The 24,959-nt window shown below is 39.0% G+C and overlaps 2 protein-coding genes across 4 annotated transcripts in view; one reads left to right on the top strand and one right to left on the bottom strand.

The window, feature by feature from the left end:
• PPAT (phosphoribosyl pyrophosphate amidotransferase) overlaps positions 1-24,959 on the top strand; it is a 49,843-nt gene that overhangs the window by 2,385 nt on the left and 22,499 nt on the right. The gene's annotated exons all lie outside the window — the stretch shown is intronic.
• The window catches only part of PAICS (phosphoribosylaminoimidazole carboxylase and phosphoribosylaminoimidazolesuccinocarboxamide synthase), a 42,076-nt gene that overhangs the window by 12,606 nt on the left and 4,511 nt on the right, over positions 1-24,959 (bottom strand). Inside the window, exons 2-9 of one of the 3 annotated variants that reach the window (XM_087735744.1) lie at positions 24,136-24,222; positions 20,313-20,750; positions 19,182-19,271; positions 14,145-14,231; positions 10,735-10,806; positions 9,599-10,000; positions 8,080-8,145; positions 6,801-6,991 (exon numbers count right to left, since the gene is read on the bottom strand). In XM_087735744.1, the coding sequence (XP_087591870.1) occupies positions 6,801-6,991; positions 8,080-8,145; positions 9,599-10,000; positions 10,735-10,806; positions 14,145-14,231; positions 19,182-19,271; positions 20,313-20,750; positions 24,136-24,222 (1,433 nt within the window). The remainder of the gene's footprint in view (positions 1-6,800; positions 6,992-8,079; positions 8,146-9,598; positions 10,001-10,734; positions 10,807-14,144; positions 14,232-19,181; positions 19,272-20,312; positions 20,751-24,135; positions 24,223-24,959) is intronic. The other 2 variants (XM_087735745.1, XM_087735746.1) reach the window with 2 other exon arrangements.

The following is a 24,959-nucleotide window of genomic DNA, read 5'->3' as shown; positions in this document are numbered from 1 at the left end:
AGCCCCAATCAGGCCTAAATGACTAACAGAAATTTGATCGGCCACTAGAAATACAGCCCTTGGACTTCACCTTCAAATTAGTAAGGATGTTTAGGTAATGACTACTGGCCTTAGATGCTCCTCGGTATGTTCTTTTATATGCATATTAGTCCTGTGCAATAAATCAAATTACAGCATTTGGCCCTTAATTCATCTTAGATTTTAAAAATCAGAATATTCAAGCATGGCATTGTATGAAACTGCATTTTTTGAGATGACTGATCCACAAAGAAGAGGCAGCTGTTGGGAATGTGTTACAATTTCTAATCTTTGAAATCTTATACAGAAAGATCCAGAGTATTTGTTAAATGCCACAAAAACATGCAGCGTAAATTGTTCGTACTTTATGTTCTGATATAGCTGGTTGCAGCAATGTGAAGAACTTTGCTGTTTCTGATAAATGGCCTAAAATGAGTTGATAGTTTGTATTACAATGTTAAAAAGGTATTAGGGCACTGGAGAGATTGACTTCAGTGAGGATGTTTGTAACTGAAAACTTGAAACTCCATACACTGGATCAAGCCACCAAAATACTTAAGCATGTATTCAACGGCATGTGTTTGAGTGGTGCTCATTGTTTCACTGAAACTATTCGGCATGAAAAATCGGTGCGTATTTGTAAGCAAGGTTGTGGACCGGGCCCACAGGCAGGCACATCATGAAAGATAAAAGATAGACTTGGAATTTCACCATCTTGACAGAAGCAACAACATTAAATGGTTGGGTTTTTTTTTTAATTGAAAAGCAGCTGCTAGATTGTTGAGGCTTAAATTTGCACTCCTTTGTAGCAGAAGTTAGAACATGGCTTTTTATTGGCTTTTACTTTATAATGGTGAACTGTGAATTGAAATGAAAACCAGTATATTCCTACTCACAGGCTAATCAAGGCCTTCCACACACTAAGAACATTGTACCAATTTAAATTGAGACCGTTTCAAAGTGATTTTCATCTGGTTTTAACACATTTTACAGCTATGTTAGCAGTGAATTCTCATTATGTTTGAAACTTTAAAGCTGCTAAAGCTAATGCTGTTCCTCTGGCATCAACATTAACAAGGCTTAAAAGTGGATGTTCTAAATCATTTTTACAGTTTGTAAGCCAGGGAACAAAGTCACTGGACAACCCACTGACAGCATGCCAAAATAAAGTCAGAGGCTATTGGTAAGGAGAAGACTTTCTTGGGGGCGGTGAGGGAGGGAGGAGGAGTCCTTTGAGTTACAAATCTATTAAACGTCATTTGGGTCCTTGACCAGGACAAATTTGCAAAGTTAATCTTGGAACAAGTGTGATTTCTGTTAACTTTTTGCAAAATTCCCTGGAAAATATTTTTGGCAGTAATACTGTGTACTGAAACCTGAGTGTATCCAGCTGATTTTTAGAAAAGGTCTTTAAAAGGTCTCTTCTGTGCAGGTGGAAGTCCTATTAAGTCAGGGAATACTCCTTGTCCCAACTCAGCTGGGTCTATGTGTGGAGTGGAGGCCTAGCCAGCATGCTTTTTTGATACCTTCCCTGTTACTGTCCACTATTAAAACCCACACAACAGAAACCAAATAATCACCAATGTAAGTTAAGAATTTTTACTTCTCTTTCAATCTAGTAAAATTACTGGTTGCTTCCCATTAGCCATCCTTCCAAATATCTACACTCAATATGGCATAATAAAGGTGTTTATCTACATTTTATATACAACCTCTCGACTACAAGATAGATTTTTTAAAAGGCTATTTAGCAAGCTATTGGTATCCTGTCTTACCCTATGAATCTTTCAAACAAAAAGCTTGAAATTGCAAGAGTATTTGGATGGGAATTTTCTGACTAACATGGATATGCTGCAGGTAATGATCCTGATAATTTGGTATGTAACATATTTTCCTCTTCATCTCAAGAACCCATTACGGGTTCAGCAGATGCCCCATCCCCAGATGCAAGAACTGCAGTGTTAAATGTTTTAATTGTCTAAGTGCCAAATTTTGTAATTAACCGCATTTCTATATAAATTCCCTATGGCATATACTGGGTAAGATGTTTGTCTAGCTAGTGATTGAGTCTGCATGCTGTTTTACCAGAACATTCATGTTGTATGTGCTGTTAAAACATTCCTGAGTACTTTCAGAGACACTGACTGAGTGTGGATATAGTAACACTTTATCTTTTAGTTCTATGTTGGTTTACATTTAAAGGCCTTTCTGTGCAGCTAGGTGCTGACAGCCCAGTTTAATTACATGCCACAAAGCTTACTCCTGCAGGAAGAGAGGAGGAGCGAGACCTTTTTGCTGTGGTGAGCGTTGTTTTAGCTAACTTCCTGCAGGGCTCAGGTTCCTGCATGCTCGTTTTTGGAAGGTGAAGATAAGCCAGATTTCCATTCTAACCAAGTTCAAATCTCTTAGATGTACATGTCACAAAATGCAGTTCGGTCTTAGCTCTTATCTCTGGATGTGGAGTAACCAACTGGAATGAGATAATGTAAGAAGGAGTGGAAAAAACAGAAAGGAAGCGGTGCCAAATGTATACAAGAGGACGCTTCAGAGACAGCCATTATGTTTATTGTGGCCAACAGACTTTCCGTTACATTGACCTAGCCACTGAGTTGGGGTGAGACTGTTGGTTTTTCTTCACATTGACTGTAGTTTAAGTCATCCATGTAGGCATGATACAGCTCTCCAGTAATTTTCACAGGGTTGCTGTTGGCTTGTCTGCCCATACCTTAAATTTGAGCCTAATGCATGGAGGGAGGGTTGTACACAGCATGGGAGGTCCGTGCTGGGTAGTTCAGTTTAAATACACTGTCCTGGCGGCTCTTTCTGCCGTGTCTTACGCTACTTTCCTTGAACTTAAAAAAAGCAGCGTTGTTTGGAGGGACTTTTTATTAGCTTAGTTTTAATTTAAACCAGTTCTGTCAGTTGGTTAACCACTTGGCCACATGAGTGGACACAAAGGAGACCTTGCTGCAGGAGAAGGAACACAGGGTGAGAGTCTGGAGGGGGAGTCTTTTAAGCTGATGGTGATGCTGATAGTGCTTGTGGATCCACCAACAATGCAAGCATTTCTGCTTCCTGAAGCTCTTTCTCCACCATTTGGCCCAAATGTAGTTTGGTCTACCAGGAAATAATCTAAATGGGGCATTCAGAGGACTTTCCAGGGTAACAGCCCTATCAAAGACGTGTAAAGTGACTCATTCATCTCACTGAATGAGCGTGCTTTAGAGAAGAATGAAGCTTTTTAATGTAGGTCAGAGTGGTGATTGCTCCATTTATCTGCCATACCTCAAAAATTTCAGTATTGCCATTTGCAAACTGGGGAGGAGGCAGATTTGTCCTCACAGTAATCTGAATGTCCCCCTGGTAATAGTGCAGGTATTTGAGGAGGGAGAAGAGCAAAGATCTGTGTTTTTTATAGGAATGCTGCTCTTGCCGTCATTACTTGGTGTTGGTTTTGATTTTTAAGCTGGATCATTTTCATGATGTAATTTATATTAAGATTCCCAGGAGCAGTTACATGGAAACAACTCGGTCTGGCCTTTCTGCTAAAAAGGAACCATGTTGTGGATCTATGTCTAAGGTGGCCTCTCCTCCCAAATCCTTTCAGTCGTCCCGTAGTGCTCTCACACATAACCATTTAGCATGTGTCAGATGGTGTCCCACGTTCTGTTTAACTCACCCGTAACTGTGCCTAGACTAAATATTGTGTGACTGTAATAAATGTAAAGCTGTGATCAGAGCAGAGCCACAGCACAAGCTCAAGTGGATATAAAAATACACTGGAAGGATGAGTTGGATTAACTAGTGCTATTTTTGAAGGGACTTTTTTTGAGAAATCCTTCACTCTAGTGACATTCTATTTAGCCCATTGTCACTACCCCGGGAGATGCTGTCAAAAGGAGGCAGACCATAGCTCCAGACAACCGAAATTCTAAATGTTCAACATTCATGTTATTTTGTCTCTAGGCAAAAAGTTATGTGGAATCATAACTACAACTGCAGTGAAGAAAGGTTGTCTGGATGCCACTTTGATTTATCTATCTCAACATCCTACATATTCAAGTATATTAATTGTTATCTGTATAAATGGGAATAGCACATCAATATTAGATGATGCCAAATGCCCCATGCACTTGACATCTCTTACCATCTTTGACCGAAAATAAATGTGAACAGCAGGAAAGAAGGAGATAGCTTTCTGACAAAACAATTACAAAAAGCAAGCTATGCTTTGCAGCCACAAAGCAGAATGGAAGTGGAATCCCACACAAAGGGAAGTCCACCTTCTTTGGATATTCGTTTGTCAGGTAAATCCCGCTGTCTGGAAGGTTTTCTGAGGAAAGAAAAAACTTTTACTTGGAAAGCCATTTGTGTTCTTTTTTTTCTGTCAGTTCTTGCTTCATGTCTACCCTCCAGTGTTGATATGAACAGTTTCCAAGTAGAGACTGCAAGTGTGCTCTGCAATTCTCTGCTCCGACCTACTAAGAATTTAGACAATCCTTTGCCTCAGTGCTTTTGTGCAGTTCTCACCTGAACAACAGCATGTAAAAACAGATACATATTTCTTGAAAGATCTGCTTATTTTTTATTTTCTGGAAGAAGAGAAAGTTTTTGGGGCAACATTGTACTGAATGACAGCAAAGTTTTGGAAAGAGTGGGATCCTTGTGCATCACTCAGAATTTTAAGTGCAGTTTGTCTCCTTTGCAGTGCTAACTGCCTCCCTCAGGTTAGCCTTTCTTCTGCGAGGCCAGTCACACTGCAACAAAAACAACCTTTGAGCTGCTCCAAGTCAGGGCTAGCACAGCTGAGAACTTGCTGGGCTGCTTCGACTCACACGGAAAACCATTTGCTTTCTTTTTTCCTAACAGGGCTAATCTTGTGTCAGGTTAGTGAGCTGAACTGGTTGACAGGGGATCCAGCAAGCATCAGATTGCTCAAAGTAGCATGGAGAAAAAGGGATCTTCTTGTTGCAGTGAGTTATCAAATGGGCTTCAGCTGCTTTATGCAACTTCAGCCTTGCACTCATGGAACAGAGCAGGTAGAGCAGAACATGTAGGTGGTCCATATTATTTTCACTACAGTTACTTTAAAAACTTAATTTAAATCTAAATTGAACTTAACTGTTTAAATGTCCTAGAGTGAATTAGGGTTGGATCATGCATTTTTCTGGTTCATACATGGAAGGAGTAACCTGTGAGCTTAGTACTGCTAGGAATGATGAGGTCTTCAGCTGGCGCAGCATGTTCTAGAAGGATACCCGACTGCCGTGATCGCAGGGACAGATCCCTTGCTCTCCTACCAAAGACAGCAGTTCTGTATGCAAGTAATAAATTCAATGATGTATCTTTGAACCAACTCATTGCAAAGAGAAGAAAGATTTTTTAAACCAACGATGATACTAGTATTACAAGCCAAAGGAGGTTTATGCTGAGAAACCAATGTCAAATATGAAAAGTGGTAGATAAGCATACACTGGAATAACTGTATGTTCGTGTCACTGTATAAATGAATATGATCAAAAGACTATGATTATCTAGGGATCTTTCTCTGACTTCTCAGAAATGTTTTAAAAATGATAGTCAAATGGCACATAAAATCTACCTTGGTGGAAATTATTTGCCTTCGTAATGTATCTCATGAAAGAATTAACGAGAAAATAACTAACCATAGAGCAGGAAACAAAGCATTATATCCAGGAATATTTTTGTGTAAGATTTTGTGAAGAGGGACTTGGGTGGAATTCAGGCCTCTGTGTATAAAAAACTTGGCGGCTGTTGCTGCTGCAGTAAGGACTTGACTATTTGACTTCAGTTGTGCCCTTGTGTGTGCCCAGAACTGACCGAGCTTTGGCAGAGCTGTGTAGGTCTATGCCTAAACATGACAGATCCAGAAATTAGTTGTTATGCTTGAATACACTGAAAGGAAAACTCTGGAAGTGCATGCCTTGCAGGCAGTACAGGCTGTAGAGTACTTATACAATCACAAAATGAAATAGTAGCTAGTAGGATTTTGCAGAGTAACGGTTAGTTATGGCATGGCATTTGTCACTTACCATGTCATTGTTCCCTGCACTGTTTCTACATTTTCTGTACTTCATTTGGTTACTGGACAAGGCAGACCCCTTGCCCAGTACAGAACAGGGACCAGAACCCATGCCTGCCCCTTCTAGGTGGGCATCAACTTTGTCTACTTTCTGGCTCATTGAATTCTCCAGTTCATTGCTGCACAGCACTATACCTTCAGCGGGCAGATGGGGATGGTCCCCCACCCCAGCACAGACAGGTGGCGAGGCTAGGAGGAGGGTAAATGCTGATAAAGGAATTAAGTGTTGTGTGTTCTCCACCAGCCTTGCCTAACCAAAAAGAAGTTCTCTTATGGCTTCAACTGTTTGGTTAATTGCAGAGGACTAACTTGCTAGGGAGGCCGTAGAAATCATAATTGGAAATGATGGGATGAAATTTTAACTGTATGCATTTTCTTTGATCAAAGTGATATTTTCTTCCAATTAAGCCTGTTAATTGTGGCATGTAGGTGAGCCAAGGCATGTAGGCAGCGGTTATATCTTTATTAGACTAACTGACGTCACTGCTAAAAGCTCATCGTTAAGGATTATGATGGGAACTCACACCTTGTTTCAGTTTAAATGACTGAAGATGAATATATTACAGGGGAGCAAGCATGTACTTGTGTGGGTGACCTACACTCATAAATAAGTCTAACTTCTTACTATCTGAGAGAATCTCTTTGCATGCTAATTTCGTAGAAAGTTCATTAAACCAACCTGTTGTATGGCTGATGGATCAGCATACAGCTGTGTTCTGTTGAGGTCTTGCATTTCTTCCTGCTTACAAAGCCTTTCTAACAGTAACTTTTTGCCTTCTGTTACTGTGTGCACTCTCTCTGTTAATAGTTTTTGGAAGTGGAGTATGGTGTTTTCAGAAGCACTTTTCTTAAGTGGAACAGGTGACACCTCTGTGGACAAAAGCAAAGTATGTAGTTAAGAGTGCACAAGTCAATGAACTGCTGACACTGAAGTTTAGCGCATGCTATATTTTCCTAATGCTATCCTGTTACGCTCTTTCGGCAGGCACTGCCTGGTGTTGTGTAAGGGGTCATTGTATAACGGCCAGCAGGAATGAAGCAGACCTTGCAAAGACCACTCATATTTGAAACTTTCAGCTTTGCCTAGCTACTGCCTTCTGCAAGATGTACTTATCTAACAGACAATAAATGAAAATATATTTAATCACATAGTTAGTCCTGTTAGTACAGTTTGTGATGGTGGACCAAGTAGGTTGAATTCAGAAATGTTGTGGTGTTCGGATCTGTTTGTGTTCATCTGTCTCTAGACAAGACATCATTTTAGTATTAAAAACAGGGGCGAGCCTCCTAAAAAGTAAGTTTGTCATCCCTCATTGTTGGACTTTTTGATTATTTACGGACTGACAGTTCTGATAGGAAGAAAAATAAGCTCCTGACCTTTCCTATATCAGATTGCACGCTGCATATTTCTATCCATCCCTTCTTTTTTGTCTCTCAGTGATTCTATACCATATCTTCTCCTTGGAATAGCTGTCTTAACCTGTTTTCTCTTGTACAACGTGTTAGACATTACATGTTAGGCATTATATGTCTAAACATGTAATTTCTCCTCTCATTTACTGACACATAGTGTAATATGAGGAAACCACAACTATGACTGTGATATTGTCCCCATTTTCCTCCGAGCAATACAGGTAATTAAGACAACTTCTTTTTTAAATACTTTTTTCTTTTCCTTGCACTTGATTCTTATAAATCAAAGAAGTATTTCCTGATGTTTACCTCATTTATACCAGGCATGAGGATTGAAATAAAGAAATTGCAGTTTTCCTTAGGCCCACATTTTTATCAGGACTCTTCTTTTGCAGATTGTTGAGGGTGAGAGAAGAATGTTGGTTTGGAGCTTGGTGTTAAGTTCTAGGATTTTCTTTTTTTAACTGCTTGAGTACTGGAAACTAGAATCTGACATCCAATTCAACAGCAGTGTATAGATGCTTTAAAAAGTAAGGGGCTCTTACCATCATTCCACGTTTTTCTCTTGATACTCAAGGATCCTGTGTTTGCTGTAACATCTCCCACTGAAACTTAGAAGAGAAAAGCAAGGTGACTAAGTATTTTGCAGAGATTCTCAAAGCACAGTCAGTCACACACCAAAAAGCTGTATACTACAAAAGCAAACACATTGAGACAGGTGACCTGGAGCAATGAGAATCTTCTAGAAAACTTAGGTACTGGGCTGGCAGACAAATTCAGGGTGGAGAGACATTTATTTGGCAGATGCCTTGAACAGCTTAATAACTAAAGCTTCTTTTCTGAAAGGTTATTGTTTTACTGTCTCCTGCATCAGCATTCACAGCACAGATTACACAGTCCTTTTCCAGCATGCTAAAATGTAAAACAGCCAGGCTGGCTCAAATATTGTTGGTGGTGTAAAAGTCCACTCATGGAGAGCAGAGAAATGAGCAGTAATATTTTCAGTTTCTGGATTTGGAAGAAAATGGCTGTCTTAAGAATGTGATCAAGCACAAGAATGAGGCAGGTGAGAAGCAGTGGTGTCATGCCATAGCTGTGTGGATGTCATTCCAGCCCCAACTAATGGCACTACTGTATGGTGCCCTTGGACACCCCACTGGGGCTCTGATTCATGACTGAGGACTGCTGGCTTAAGGATGGCTCCAGCAATTTCTGCTCAAGCTGTCCATCCAGCCTCTGCTGCAGAAATGGTTCAAGCCCTCAACTAACATTTGTGACATTGCAAATTATTATCTAACATATTGAGAAAAATCAGAATTAGTTCTGGTTTGCCATAACTCACTGAGCTTTAAGCTCCAGTGGTTAAGTTGGTTCTACAAGAGCATCAGATCTACCTGGAGCAGGGGCAGGTGCCCCTGAGAGCTGGAGCAGTTGGCCTGTCATGAGAACCCTTACAGCGGACACAAGGTTAGCTGTGTGGTTCCTAGATCAGAGGCCTTTTGATACTAAAATAGAAACAAACTCTATTTAGAAAACTGATTCTGCTTTAGCAAAATGAATATAATAATTACAACTGCTCAAATAAACATCACTGCCCTGGATTTTTCTCTCCCTTGACTGTGGTGTGAATTGAATTAATGAAGTTTGCTTTTTTGGAGTCCTTGCACTTGGCTCGATTGTTACCGAGTTCTGCAGTTCTAAATGGTATGAGCTTGCAGCTCTCTATCCATAAGAATTTACATGCCTGCTAGATCACCTCTAAAACCTGCCACGTTTTCTAGCACCATTTCACTATATCTCACTTAAGCTTCCAAAAGCGTAAAGGTTCTCCAGTAACACTGAACGCTTCAGGTGCTTTAACTTCTTGTTAATGTTCTCACTTCTAAACTCCTCCAAAGACCATTTCCATTTGCTGAATATTGCCTATGTGACCATGCAGATACAGGTTCTTCCGTTATTTTCCCTCCCCATTCTGGCCACATATTTCACCCCTACAGCATGGGTCAACAGGCAGCTTTAAGTGTCATTTTAAGCGTTTTATCTCATCACTGAAGTTTTTAGTACCTGATAGGAGACTTGAACTTTCACATCCCCAGCTCGAGGGACCCAGAGGCTGTCTTCTTAAGATACAGTCAACTTCATCGTAAAATCTCATTTTTCTCCTGGGATTACCAAGATGCTCATTTTCCTTCTGCAGCGCACGGTATTCATATTTTAGGTTCTTGTACTTTGTGCGACATTGTTTCCAGTCTCTGTCTATACCACGTTTCATTAACCTTCTGGCAATTTCCTCAAATATTTCTTTATTTCTTGTGGCCCCTTCAAGCATTTGTTGTATCTTCTCATCTGACCATATGTTTATCAAAGCTCTGACTTCGTTATCACTCCAGTGTTTTCCTGCTCCAGTATCATTAACTGTAATAACTTTAAAGTGATTTTGTGCTTCTTCCAAGGGAATGTGATTGTCTGAAAATATAAATGAAACAACAACTGAGTATTGCTGAATATACATACATTAAAGTGTAGCCGTAGCTAATGATTTGGTAACAACATGAAGGATTAATTAATGTTTAAATTAATCTCTCATTACAAAAATATTTTAACTTTACAATGTTGATATCCGTACATGATTATATTTCTTTTAAGTATGCAAAATATGCAGCAAGTGAAATCTCTTGTTTCTCTAAGGCATCTAAAATTCAACATTTTGTCAGTGTAATTTTGTTGCTGTTGTTGTCAAATCAAAGACATATGTATCCAAGTGCTACGTGTAGGAAAGCAATAGGCCTTAAGCTTTAAAGCAACAAGATACCAGCATTGATAAGAAAATGGCTTTCCAGTATGGTTTCAAATTAGAATGGCAAGGCAAAATATCATGCAAATGAAAATGCCACTGGGGATTCAATAGAAGAAAAAAATCTTACCTACGTTTTCAGAAGTAGGCAGATTCTACTCATCAGATAAGTATAGAATGCAAAGTTGAACTACAGTATTAATGCAAGTTTTGCTCATGACAGGGAATAGAGCTATGAAACTAATTTTTAAGTTTAGTGATAAAGCTAGACTGGCATCAGAAATAGAAAAGTAGAGTTGTATTTACAGTAGAGATCTGGTTGCTCCAGCTTTGGTACTGAAATTACAATACAACAATTACAAATTACCATTTTGTTTCAAATAAATGCATGGAAATTAATACTCGCCTGTCCCGACCATCCGTTTTGCTACTGGCGTACAAGATCTGTCTTCTGAGGTAGTGCTTATAGAATCATCATCTATAGAAACACACAGTTTTAAATAAAATAGACTTGGACTTACACAAATAAATTGCTAATATTACTGTCATCCTCTGCAGATAACACTTATCTTCAATTAAAAATGTCATAACCTGTTAGTCTAACCCATTAGTTATAACTAAGTCTTCTGCCACATGCCTCCCTAAATCAAATTATTTATTGGCATTTCTCGTAAGCCCTATCTTTCTTTCTGCCCCCGCGTTCCCCAAAAGGTAGCTGTGGATGCAACACAGATTTAAAATACTTGATTAAACATGTAGGCATACGTGGATGGTTTGTATCTCACATATAAGTCGATTTGCGGAATGTTTGTACACATTGGGAGCACAGGTCTGCCTTCCATTTTTTTCCTAGGCGATGTGGGTAGGGCAGGCTTGGTGAGGCTTTGGTGCCATTTGTCAGGGCAGGCGTCTGCGGATTCACTCACGCCTACCAGGGCTTGGACTGCAGCCTTTCCCTTCCTGGGGTCATGCACGCTCCCCCACTGCTGTCAGGAAATGAGCAGGGACTTGGGCCCTAGAAGACCGTTGTCCCCCTCTCGAGTTTGGAAGCTGTGCACGTGATTGGGATGCGATGAGGAGGAGTGAGAGGCACAGGCACCCACCAGCAGACCTGCACGCAGTGTGATTTTGCATAAGCTGCATTTCATACTGCTGATGGGGCTTTTCTCCGATCTTTGTGTGTTTCCCTGGTACAGCAGAAAGAAACTGAAAAGACACCTTTGCTCCTTATTCCTAGTTGTTCTCCTCTATTCAGGACTCCTTTTTACCACAAAAAAAACCTGGTGTAGAGTCCATTTTAGTAAGCTGCCATGGTAGATTTCAAAGCTGGGCTTTGAGGCGTGCCTTTCCCTGATTCTGGGAGGAGGGGTGTTAGGTTTTGTGGGGAAGGTTCCATACTTTTGCCTTCCTTTAGGGGACAGCTATGTTTATTTACTTTTGGGTGAAAGACAGATCTCTGATACAGAGCTTTTGTGATGGAGATAAAACAAGCAGAAGAAAAACTGGAAGACAAACCATTAATGCTTTTGTGGAAATCTTTAGCCTCAGCTTAAATTGCACTTTCTATATGTAGGGATGGCTCTATCTGAAACTATTCTATGTGGCTTAAATGACAAAACAGGGAAGACAGAAGAACTATTTTTTATACTACCAGCGTTTGAGTTCTCTTCAAAATTCCATCTCTAACAGGATAGAAACATCATTATATTATTTTTATGCATGTCTACATGCCAGTTTTTTTTTCCCTCTGCAGAGCTGAAGTTATAATAGCTTTGCACTCTTTCACAGCATAAAAACTATTCCCTTCAGAAGTAAAATTCAGAAGCCCTCAGAATTCTTGAAATCACCTATGGACATCAAAGCCCACCTCTGCTGGCTCTGGGCTCGTTTTCTCATGCTTGGACTTCTCTAAGGATGAAAGTTCATTTTTGTATGGAATTGCTTTTTGGGTTGGGAGGGAGAGAAAGGTTAGTTCTCATCATTTTGGTAGGGGATGTCATAGACCAATTATCTGCAACTCAGTTTTCAGTAAAGGGGAGAAGTAAATATTCCATATATGTTTTGAAAAACTGAGTGCATGGTTTAGACTCTGTTAGAAATAAGAGACATTGGTAAATAAGCAGTGGTTCATTTGATGAGCTTTCTATAATGGTACTTGCTAACATATGCACAGAGTAGTATTTGGAATTCATATTTGCTTTATAACTTGCTTTCACTTAAGTGATTTGGCAAATACTTGTTTTCATAAGCCATATACAGGAATAAATTTTATACCTATGGAAAACAGAATCAGAAATTATACTCTCATAAGCATGCATGTATGATTTACTTGGGGTGGTAGAAAAAAAGTGTTTTTTTCAAAAAACGGGCTACCCCATAACTCTTAATAAAATTCTTGCACCTTCCTTTAACACTTGCAGCTATTGGAAATACAGCCTGGGGCCAAAATGGAGCAGTAGGTCTACTCCTGGGCTTTTGAGTGATTTTTTTTTTTTTTTTTTTAACTATTACCAAAAAAACCCATGGCTTTCATTTATGTGCTCATTATCTCAACGATGCTGGCTCTCTAATCTCTTTCTGCCTTTGGCAATGGCACTTGTGTACTGCTGACTTGAGTGATTACTATTCTCAATTGGATACTATATGACAGGAACAGGGAGTTTGTGTGTATAATGTAGTCAGTTGATTTGCATGATATTTTATTCTGTGTCATTGTGTATGAACTCTTCTTTTTGCATTAGTGTGACCTCGCTATGTCTCTAAACTTTCAGGGACACAGCTTCACTTTATCCTCAATGTAACCTGTGTTTCTGTGTGTCATTGCTGTGACAGCATTGCTCTGTTGTTGTCCTCAGTGTCGTACTCCTTACAGTTGTCTTTCATAATCAGGATCAGCCTATGCAAACAGTTGTAAAAGCTGTGTTGGGTAGCGGGTCTCAACACCCAAACTCCAGATAACATAATTGCTGAGAAGGAAGCTCCTGCCTTAGTCACAGAAATACCGACACATACCATAGAAATATTCTTATGGTAGAAACTTTCAGTGTAAAACGGCAAAGAATTCTTGTTCACAGAACCATTATAATAGATTTTTTTATTCTTTCCATTAAATTCTGAGTGTAAACAGCAGTACCATAAAGTATATTTTGATCCAGTATGTCAGGTGAATAGATTTCAATGTCATCGTTATTTCCTCTGATGCCTTTTTTTCACGACCTTCCATGGTTTCTATGCTCATTTATTCTAGAAGATCAATATCCCTACTGTATTGTAATGTTAGACTTTAACATTTTTAATCTTCTCATGAATACTTGTCATTGAACGTATGACTTCTACATATTGCTGAGGCTCTGATTTCAGTTTTACTTGTAAAATAGTTCAAAACATTTATGGCAATTGTTTGATAGTGAATAGTCTGAAATTAATTGCACTGTCATGAAGTAGTTTGAAAAGACAAGACAAGGCATAAAATGTTCAGTGTTTCTGAGACAGGTATTTAAGCTCTCCAGTTTATCCTCTATAGCAACTGTGTATGAAAAAGAACAGTATTTGTCACAATCAAATGCAGACTCATCACATCTAGAATAACAAGGAGTATGTTGTCTGGGAAAATTAGATCTTGTTATTAATTGGGATAAGGAGAAATAAGTGTTTATGCATTTTTGCACTATGAAATCAAACAAAAAACAGATTTTCTCATAACGTAGAACTAGACCGAGTACAATGTGCAGGAATAACATACGAACCTTAGAAATCTGCAGTTTCCAGTAAAGAAGAATGTGCTGTTATAAGCATCAAAACACAGTCTTGACCTACCTATGTCAATCGTCTCCTTCTTTATTTGTGTAGCTTCCAGAGCTGCCGGGGTGGAGTTGGCAAAGTCCCCCTCATCTTCAATGATTTCTGTAAAAAAAAAATAAATTACAGAGTTCTTATTAACTAAACAGGTCTTGAGTTATGTCTTGAGGGTCACTAACTTCAGAATGCCGTTAATGATAACTGTTGTTAAAGATTTCATCTCTTAATACATTAAAGCTGCCATTTCTCTGCAGTAGCGGGCTTAAGAGCAGAGTGTATGTACTTATATATTAAAATAAATCCAGGACACCGCATAACAGCTGCATAATACAGGTTTATGGATTAAATGTGCAAACTCTTAAGTTATTTAAAGCTGGTTCAGAATTTGTAGAATGGTTCGCTGATCGTGGTTGTAAGATATGTAGTAACTGGTGAACCTCTGTGCAGCAGAACAGATGGTGACTTTCATAAGGAGTGCTTCAAGACATACTGAAATTATTGAAAGACTCCCAAGCGACTGATGCCAAGAGTCACTGAATTTAGCCCCAGAAGGGGCAAGGGTCCTGACATTGCATCAGGGCGCTGTGCCTGGATGATTGACCTGCAAGGCTGCCTGCCTGCGTGATAAAGTACTAAATGCCTGTCCTGAGAGCATCCCCCCTGCTGTGGCTTGCTTAGGGGTTTACATCACACAGCTGGGCCCTGGCGAGGGCCAGGGTGACAGAGGTGTCCCTGGGCTCCCCTCCACGGGGAGGAGATCTCCGCTCCTCTGCCATTGGCCCTCTGGTGTTTAAGGGAGGACTCCACCCCTCCGCCCTGGGACGGACAGATGGACAGGCGGATGATGCAAGTGGTCTTTCCCATCCTCCTTTCCAGGTGAGGACACTGCTGTACAGAGATTAAATGGTGAAGGCCACACTGCAGATCGATGAGAGCAGTTTCTGGCTCCCAGCCTGTTCTCAGTCCATTCAAGAATATTGCCCCTAAACATTGAGCAATAAAGCATAATCTAGAGCCATTTTATTAAAAATTACCCCCCAAATCAATATGGCCTTGTTTGCATTAGAATTTCTTTATGACGTGACTGGCATCATGCGCCTTTGTATTTTTTTAACTTGGCAAGCCAAGAATGTGGGTAGGGAGCCTGGCTTTTCTTCTAAGCCACCATTCAGAGTTGGGGGGGGGGGGGGGGGGGGAGGCATGAGGAGAGCAAGACTGAGCCAAACAGAACAAACCATCGACAGTTTCTGGCATGGATAAAACACAGTGGCTCCGTCCACATTGTTTAGTGAAGCTATAGACAGTTGCCAGCAAATACGCTTAATCTCTACGTTGTGTTTGAAGCATTGCTCACAAGGCCATCAAAGCAATGCTGTCGCAGTCTTTCCTTTTACCTGCTCAGACTGATACAAGCTCTGTTCTCTTTTGGCACTCTGTTGCTATCACTATTTTATCCTGTTTTCTGGCTCATGAGGCAAGATTAGTAATTTGTCTCCTAATCCTTACTCTCATGTGTGTCTTGTATAGTATAAAAGCAGAGTGGGGAATGTCAAAGCTAGGGAAATGTTTTCAATCTGTGGCCTGTGTTTACTCTCCAACAGTTTGCAAAGTTGCTTGCATCTCTGTCATGCAGGTCTATGAGACTGGATGCAGACAGCTCTGGATGCACAGTTAGGAGTTTGTATCTGCAGCCCAAGTATGCCTTGGGCTAAGCCAGGGAATAATCAAGAACTTTTGCTTTTGCACTTATCTGAAAGACTCTACTTCACACCAGTGCAAGGCATATGTATTAAAACATTATCTTTTGACTTTATGTCTGTACATTTTAAAATTCCAAGCATGCAGCAGTAAACGTTCAAAAGAAGCCAACGTAAGTGCGTGAGTATGTACTGACTTAAGATCTTGACTTTAAACAACCACTTTTTAAAAAGCCCTTGCTTAGGAATGTATCTTGGCAATGTCATGACTTACTCCACATGTGTCATGAGAGGGGCATTAGTAAAGCACGCAGAGCACCAAAAATCCTAAAAAAATAATCACAAGAAAAGTAATTTGTTTGAAGCAAAATACTTGCTGTAGCTATTTTTTAAGAACATCAGGCTACTGGCATTTCTTAGAATCTTGTTTTCATCTCCACTGTTGTTTCCCTTGGCACTTCAGATTTAATCAAACACCTATACACAGTCTATAGTCATACTGCAAAGTCTGACACATGTGGAACATACATGTATACAGAGTTAAAATTGACTGACTACTGCCTGTGCAAACTGAAGCAATTTGCTCTTCTGAATACATTTCTGGAATTAACTGTCCTTAAAAGTGATCCCATGAAATAGAAAACATCAGTCAAAATGACTACAGAAGGTTTTATTTCCAGATTGATTTAATATGGGTATCTTTTACCAGAAAAGAGAAAAATTTACAGTGACCCTAGCCTTTCCTAGGCTGCTTTTGCAAAAACCTAAATGGGTTTGTGATTGCTGTGAAGCTCTTGCACCCTCTGCTGGCCAGTCTGCTGAGAAAGCTACTCCAGGGCAATGCTGCGAGAGAAATTTCAGTAAACCCCTAATAGTCTGTAGAAGAACGCGTAAGGATTTATTTACCTCCGTCTTTTCTTTCTTAGGTGGGCATTTGAGCAAATACATGTGGGCAGAGGAGAAAAACAATACCATGAAACATCAAATAATTAGGTATTTTCCTGAAACTGGTGCATTTGTCTTTTGACTTCCTTATTAGAGTATGGCAAACCTGATTGGACTGTTTATAAAGACTGGCAGTGGCGATGATGTTACCTTGGTTAATAACAGATCCACATGTAAGGTCGTGAGAAGCACATGCACTTCTGAGGGAGCTTGTGCGCCTCTGCACATTTATGCAGCTGCTGTTGCCAGAAAGCAGATGGCTGCCCAGGCTAGCTAGTAGTGTACGTATAACTAGACAAGTGTACGTATAACTCTGACTGCAGAGTACGTTAACTCCATGCACCAATTAGGAAGAGACCCTGATACAACATTAACAGAATTTTTGAATTCTTATTTATGTCTTTTTTTTTTTTTACAGATGTTTTTTAAAAGCACATGAGTATGTATATATAAAGTATAATTACATGCTTGTTGAGAAACGGTTTTCTACAAAAGTTCTGTTGAATATGGAGTAGTCCTTAAGGAGTCACATCCTAAAGGCTATCGGTTGTCAGACATCTACTGATATCAAAGAACCAATGTAATATGGTATCCCTGCCTGACTGCCTCTTCACTATTTATCAGCAAGTAAATTTATGAATAGAGGTACATACAATCTCTTTACCTACCAGTTTTGCACTTTAAATTTATTTGAACTGTCTAGGAAAGGCATATACCACAATTAGAGAATAAAGGGTCTCCATGATATTGTAACATAAAAAGCGTGCATATTTTCTCTGCTTTATATAATACCTAATTATGTTACCTTTAATAACATTAAAGTCTAGGTGTTTTTTACGACCTGCGATGAAATTATTTGAGTCTGTATGGTTCTTTTGGGAGTGAGGGAAAGAATTTTGGAAACTGAAACTGCATCTTTTCGTGATGAAGTGCTGTGGTTTTGCCTTTTTTTCCCCACAGAAGTTTGAACGGTAGTCTTCAGAGTGGATAGGCTGAGCCAGAGACACTTCTGAAACACTAGCTATTTTAATCTTTCCCCACAAAATCAGATTGCAATTACAATTACCCAGAAACAAACAAAATATGCAGTTAAAATACATATATTTGACAAGGTAATAGTAACCACGGTAAGCTGTAGATGTCTAACACCTACACGTATCCTAAAGGAATGTTAAAGAGTCAAAAATGAGTACTCGGAACTTTACTAGAAGTATTCAGTTAACTTCATATTAAATAACTCATTTGGAAGATTGCAGTCTAAAAAGTTACAATGTTACATAGCTGCAGGCAGTTGAAAACTATGTCAGATGACCGTTTAGTTACACTGCTGAATCTATGTATTATTATAGTGTCTTACTACTGTTTGTGTATATGTAGTAATTTTACTTGTTGATGGGGAGAAATGGAATTTGATGCATTTTACAAGTAGTTTTAATTGGATCCCACAAAGTACTATTTATCATTTCTTATATACTTCGTTTCTGTCAAAATGAGGTCCCTGTAGGCAAGGCACTTTTCATGACAATCCGTTTTTCCCTAATGATCTGGTAAAAGGCCAGTTATATATTTCTTTGTTAGTAAATTTAAATTAATAAATGTAATTGCTCTTGAACGATAAAACAAGACTACTACTGTCCAGTATACCTCAAATTATCTCTTATGATCAACCATGGCTTTACTTGTCACAGCTATTTCTTTCATTATATGCAGAGTTGCCAGATTCTCTGGAGTAGTATTTACTGTAACATTATCTGTCAGAAGATTTTTAATTTGACATTAAAATCTTTTGAGTTCACCTTAGACCATTTTAAATTCTGTAAGACTACTCCTTAACGCCTAATTTAGACCTGAAAGAGATCATAAGGTCCTCCGTAAACCATGTTTCCTTGTAAAGAGTATGACCTTCATATTCAGTGCTAGTGGTGATACTCTTAAATTAAGTTTTCATCCCCTGACATGAGCATTTACACAATTATATTAAATACTGATCACATTATATTGTGAAAAAGAGAATGCCGTATTAGTTTATGCACAGGAGACCAAACAATTCTAATCCTTGGGAAGACATAGTTTAAGTAAAAGTAAAGACATCGTTTAAGTAAAAGTAAATGCAGTAATACATTGCACTCAACTTGCTTAGACCAATAGTTTCTTCTTCTTTACACCTTGGGTCATAAATCTTTGGATTACTTGCTGGACTGTTTTTATCAAATTTAGCAAAGCACTGTAAATGTGCATGTGTGCCTGTATTTATTGAAAGTATGGTTATCGCTGTGATGTTATCTCTTGCTTAAAAGTTTTTTAGGCCTCTGCATTTTCTAACCGTCATTACAATGTGGATACTTATTTTAGAAATCCAGCTTAACTTAGTAAATTTAGGGATTTATATAAAATAGAAGACTTTTCAGTTTACCTGAGTCAGAAACTTTCTTTATATCTGCAACCCGTAGGTCTTCTGACATATTACTAACAGAGTCCTCTTCACCTGTGTCTCCAGGCATTTCTGCATAAATAATGCTATGTTAATTAGGGCACTGCATTTGTGTACTACATAAGAACAGCTGTGCTGTGTCAAATCAAAAGATCTGTCCAACCTAGGATGCTCTTTCTGCCAGCAGGCAGTAGTAGATGCATTAGCAAAGAGCACAGAAACAGCAACTGAAGAGTGAACCTTTCCCCAAAATGCTCTCACAGTTTTCAGCCAGAGACTGTCTTTGTGCTCTATTTTTCTTGACTTCTTCCATTACTGTACTAACTTCTAGTCTTATATTTGGCCACCGTAATATCATCCCCAGTGTAAGACTCTTACTGCATAATAGAGTTTTATGTTTAATTCTGTTCTTAAACAACAGGCCTGTTTCTGGTTGTACATACCAATAAAAAATGTTTTAACTCCTGAGTAGTGTAGGTTCATCAGTCTACTCTAATTAATTCTGCATTAATCCATCCATTACCAAGTTATTCATCAATAACCACACAAAAACAAAGGCAAGCTCTGCCAGCGTTCTTGGTGCTATTCTTTTTGCTATTTTCACAATAGTTGTCTCACTAGTTTGGAAGTCTTGCTCCAAAGGCTGGTAAAACTGGGCCACTGGGGATCATAAGAGAAAGACAGTTTAATTGTTAAGTTTTTAGCCAATGTCTATAAGTACAAACTTCTTTTGCTCAATGTCTTCATTTTTCTAGTAACACAGTCTGACCATCTCATCCACATTTTTTATCTAAGCTGGAAACAGTCTCTTCTGCCATGATTTTGACTGGAATGGTCTCTATATCATTTTATCTTATCCTATGTCTTCATCATTTTTTCCTCTTTTTGCTTCTCAATTCTACTAAAAAAAGAATCAATCTATCTGAAAGATTACCTTATAATGTAAAGTGAACAACTGGACAAAATAGTAAATTTCCATAGTAAATTTTCCACCACCCCCACCCCAATTGGTTAATGTAGCTGGGTGCTTTTTTTTTTTTAGTTCTTTTAAGGCCTCTCTAGTGCTGGCAAACTAAAAATTTTAGATGATACATGGGTAGCTGAAGTACTTACCTATGGAGTCCTTTTCTGATTTTGCTTCTGTCCATTCTGGAGGCCTCTCACTTTCATCATTATCTGATTTACTTGCTTGTTCCATGGTGCTGTGCCCCAGAATAGCATCCAGTTCATTAAAAAATTTCATACTTTTACTTGTACTCCCTGAGTCTTGGGCACTTTTTACACTCTTGTATTCATGTTTCAGATTTTTGTATTTTGTCCTGCACTGCTTCCAGTCCCTGTCAATTCCGAACTTTTGAAGTCTAGCCGCAACCTGTTCAAATATTCTTTTATTTCTTACTGTCCCCTCCAGTTGTTGCTGGATATTTTTGTCTGACCATATGCGTATCAAAGCTCTGACTTCATTAACAGTCCAGTGTTTTCCTCCTTCATTTGCTACTGTTGGAATAAAAGCCGGTGTTTTGGAAGCCTCTATTGCTGACGTTGGATTACCTGCATCGTGTGGGGTAGGGGAGAGACACAGATACGGGTTACCTGCATTGGGTGGTTGGGGTGGGGAAAGGACAGAGAGAATGAGAATGAAGTGTGCTGTTTCCATGTGACTTGTCTCTCCAGAGGAAGATGGAGCAGAGGTGACATCAAAATCAAGCTACTGGTTATTGATTTGTCAGCATTTTTGTTAATTGTGACATAATTTTTGCCTTCTCCTGAAAACCAATATTAAGATAGCGCATTACATTTAATTAATCTAAGAGGAACATTTCTTTCTTCTGTGCCCTGATACACTGAACTTTTACTTGTAACACCTGTGAGAACAACCGATGAGCTGGTTTGCTGTTCAGACATTAGAGAGGAGAAGAGTGCTGTTTGGAAGATGATACAAGAAGTGCTGCGTTAGCACAATAAATTGGGCCCTGAGTCACTGACACTAGCATAAAGACTTAACTTTCTGCATTCATGCCATACTTTTGGTTTTACACACATGAAGAGCTTTAAACTGGGTAAGGATCTGAAGACTCCGATCCTTACTCTTAACAAAGCCCCCCCTTTGTGGGGAGCTGAGGAACGGAGACTTTTGCCTTAAGTCACACAAGAAAATTTGTGTGATAATGAACCTGGTTCTCATGGTACAGAACCTCCCCCTTTCTCAGTGCAGCTCAATATAAACATTACTATTTGAATAATCAAAAATATTTGGGTTTTTTTAGTAAAAAAGTCTGAGTTATCTTACTCTGCAGAACTATTTTTTTTTATTTTCTCCAGTCTTCAACTTTATTTTTTAATATTAGGTGGTAAAGGATGCCATACAATTACTTAAAACACTGAAATATGATCTCTTGCAGTTTTTTAATGTTTCCTTGTTTCTAATTATGAATTTCCTGTAAGACTTCATTTTGGTTATCAAATTAGTTTGGAAAGTGGTTTCTCATGCATTTTCTAAATCTTTGCAAAAATAGCTATTAAAAAACCCCCACAATTCCAGTGCTTTATCAAAGAGAGCAAATATGAAAGTGCACAGTAACTGACACAGTTTTTTGCAATCATACTGAACTGATAAATGCCTTTGCAAGTGTCTTATTCTAAAAGGGCAAGCCAGGTTACAGGGGTTGGATACTTTATAGTCACTGAGGTTTGCGTGATGGCAAAAATATCTGACCTTTGCTTGCACATACAGCTTCAGTGGAGCATACTTGTGTATAATAACCTGTCTGGGGACAAACTTGTCCTAGATAGAGGCATTCTTTGCTAGTCTCCATAATTCATTCTAGTTGTGAAAAAGCTGCACTAACAGATACCAGTTTTTTCCCTGTTAGTCCTATGTTAATTGGACCTCTGCAGCAGCCAGCTCACTGGTATGTTGTTGAGGGTAATTTTCAAGTGACATATCAATTATGCTTTCTTCATTTCTTCCTGAGGGAGTGAAAGAAAATGCTTGTTTACAGGTGAATGCAACCATAGGAATTACCACGGTTGACAACGGCCAACATCAGATAGGCTTGATGTAGTCTCTGCTCAGTGTGACCAGGAGTATTTCAACTATCTGTATTTCCAGTGTGGTTCATTCTTCCCTACCAGAGTGCCACAGAGACCAGAGAGCAAAGGCACAGGGGAAGAAAAGAGGAAGAATAATGGGGAAGGTGCTCCCTGCACTTCCCAGTCAAAGCCACTGAGTATGGGGCAATCTGGGAGGGATAAGGTTTCTTTAGTTCTTGTGTAGACCAGTATTTCTCACTAGTAAGTTCATTTGCAACTGAGCTCACTTTCAGTGGTGGGCATTAGTTCAAAAGAGTTCTAGTGACTCGGGGCATTGCTCATTCATTCTGCTGTATGCGGAGTGGAAACCGGTAGCTTTGTTTGTTCCTCATTCCCTTTAAAAAACATTGTGATTCAAAATATCTTACCACAAGCACCACTTTGAAACAAAGTTGTTATGGTCACTGTGAAAATTTTCCTTATGTCTCAAATGTATTTTAGCTCTAATTTGTTTAAAAAATTGTTACGACAGGATATGCATTATTTTTTTATCTGAAAGATGTATTTATGCCATATTTGATTTTTTTCTAAACTTCCTCAAAAAGAGAAATCTGCTGAAATGAAACAAAAATATTAAGCAATATAGATATAAAGGGCTCAACATTTTTCTTTCAGTGGTGTCTGAAATAGTGGCTGAAATCTAAAGACTAAAAGAGAGGCACTAGGGAAGACATTTTAGTATCAGTACGTACTTGAGAGCCCATGCAATTGAATTTATGTTGCTGGCTTTGTAGAAAGTAGCTTTCTCAGAATTGAAGATTTTTTAGCAGGCCAAATGAATCTGCTTGGCAGTGTGTTGCAAGAGCACTACTGAGTAACACAGACATATTCCTGTGAAATTTGATTCAGATACTTATGCAAGAAAAGTTGTGTGTGTGTGTGTGTGCATATAATTCCACGTGAGATTCTTGTCCTTAATTTCTTTTTATGCCAGGCAAGAGGGGTGTAGTGTGTAACATAAAAGCCGTATGTTTAGCTGGGGCCTTGTTTTCTCCCTGAATATGGCACCTTGGAGATTCTGTAGTGAAGGTGGTTGTAAGTGGACTGGGACGTATGCTAGGGCATAGAGGGTATGTAAAAAATGGAAAGAGCACGTAGGAAGTTCAGGACAGTGCTGCTGTTCATCCAGGCAAGGAATCAGCTCATCGGTTGCCTAATTCTGCCTGAAATGTGTTCAGGTTTCTCCCTTCCCTTTAGCAGCCCCTTGAAGAGGCTCACACTTAGGATTTTGTCCCTCTTTCTGGCTGGCCAGATTTGTGCCTTTGCTCTGTAATGACTTTCCTGAGCAAAACTATTATAGTAGGATGGTTTCCAGATGAGTTGTTGTATGGTTGGTTGGACTAAAGCATTGCTGACTACCCCTTGCTTGGAGAGAGGATACAGCTGCTTTGAAGACCACTGCAAATCTGGATTGCTCAGTGGGACAGGTCTGACCTCTGCCTATCTCTCCTGGCTCAGGCCATCACTCATGCTGCTTTAAGCAGAAATTACATGAGTTGGAGAAAATGCACAAGTTGACACGGGTATCACACACTACCATTTTGCATACTTTCCACTAGCATTTAACAAAATTAATGGGGTTAATATGATTAAGCTGTAGCATGGGATGTGTTTTGAATGTGAACGGTGGTCATGCAGGAGTTACGTCATATGCAGTGGTGAGTATCTAGTGATGCATGAGACTGCTGAGTACTAAAACTGGGAAGGAGATGGTGCAAAAGTGTAGCTATTTTAAAGCTGTGTTGATTAGAAACAGAATGACGGCGTATTCAGGCTATCAGAAAGTGCTCTGACAGCCATGCTCCTTTTTAGTTTTTGATCTCTCTGCACCATCATACTATACCTAGTTGAACTGGTCTGATATGTGACATAAAAAGTAGTGGATCTCCTGGAGCATCCTCATCATCTTCTAAAGAAACTGATATTTCACCTGGGAAGGAAAAAGTTTTTAGATGAAAAATAGGTATGGACTAAATTAGCTTAAATTAGTTTAAGTGAAAATGTCCATACACAATGAGAAGATTATTAACATTGTAATCTCCACACTTAATTTGTATTTCAATTTAAAATTCATTTGGCCTGTCCCCATAAGGGGACATGAGTTATAGGAGGCAAATTAAATTATTTTATATCTTGCATATGAAGCCTGTTCGAAATGTATTTGAAAATTCTTGTAGAAACCAACTTGATTCTAGTGACTTGCATGCTTTTCTGACTCTCAGTATTTGGGGTGGACAGCACATTAAAAGTATAGTTTGAAAGTAGATAATGAAAATAAGAGACATCATACAAATAAAAGTGGACTTTGTACATGGATTCAGATAACCACAAATCGATTTATATAACAAAAAAAGAAATTCCAAGAGGAATATTTAGAGCAGAGTATGAAGAAAACAAGAGTGTTCTGCAAAGAGCCCTGGAAATCTACGGAATTCATCAGTGGCGCAGAGAAAGCGGGAAAATATTGTGAGTAGGGAACAGACGTATTTGTAGCCAACAGGATTCAGTCAAGCTTTTTACAGTATAGCATTCCTACATTTGTTTAAAAAGCAGTATTATAGCAATTGCTGTGTAAGTTTGGAAAGCAGCACATGTAAGTCAGGTTCTGAATCAGCTTAATTTTCAGAGGACAGACTTTTAAGTTGTTCTGTGGTAATACGCTGTATT

Source organism: Nipponia nippon, unplaced genomic scaffold (assembly GCF_047370975.1).
Source record: "Nipponia nippon isolate SJK-2023a ecotype South Korea unplaced genomic scaffold, ASM4737097v1 scaffold_6, whole genome shotgun sequence".
NCBI lineage: Eukaryota > Metazoa > Chordata > Aves > Pelecaniformes > Threskiornithidae > Nipponia > Nipponia nippon.
The sequence above is the reverse complement of the archived record's forward strand: the minus strand, read 5'-3'. Positions and strand labels throughout refer to the sequence as shown.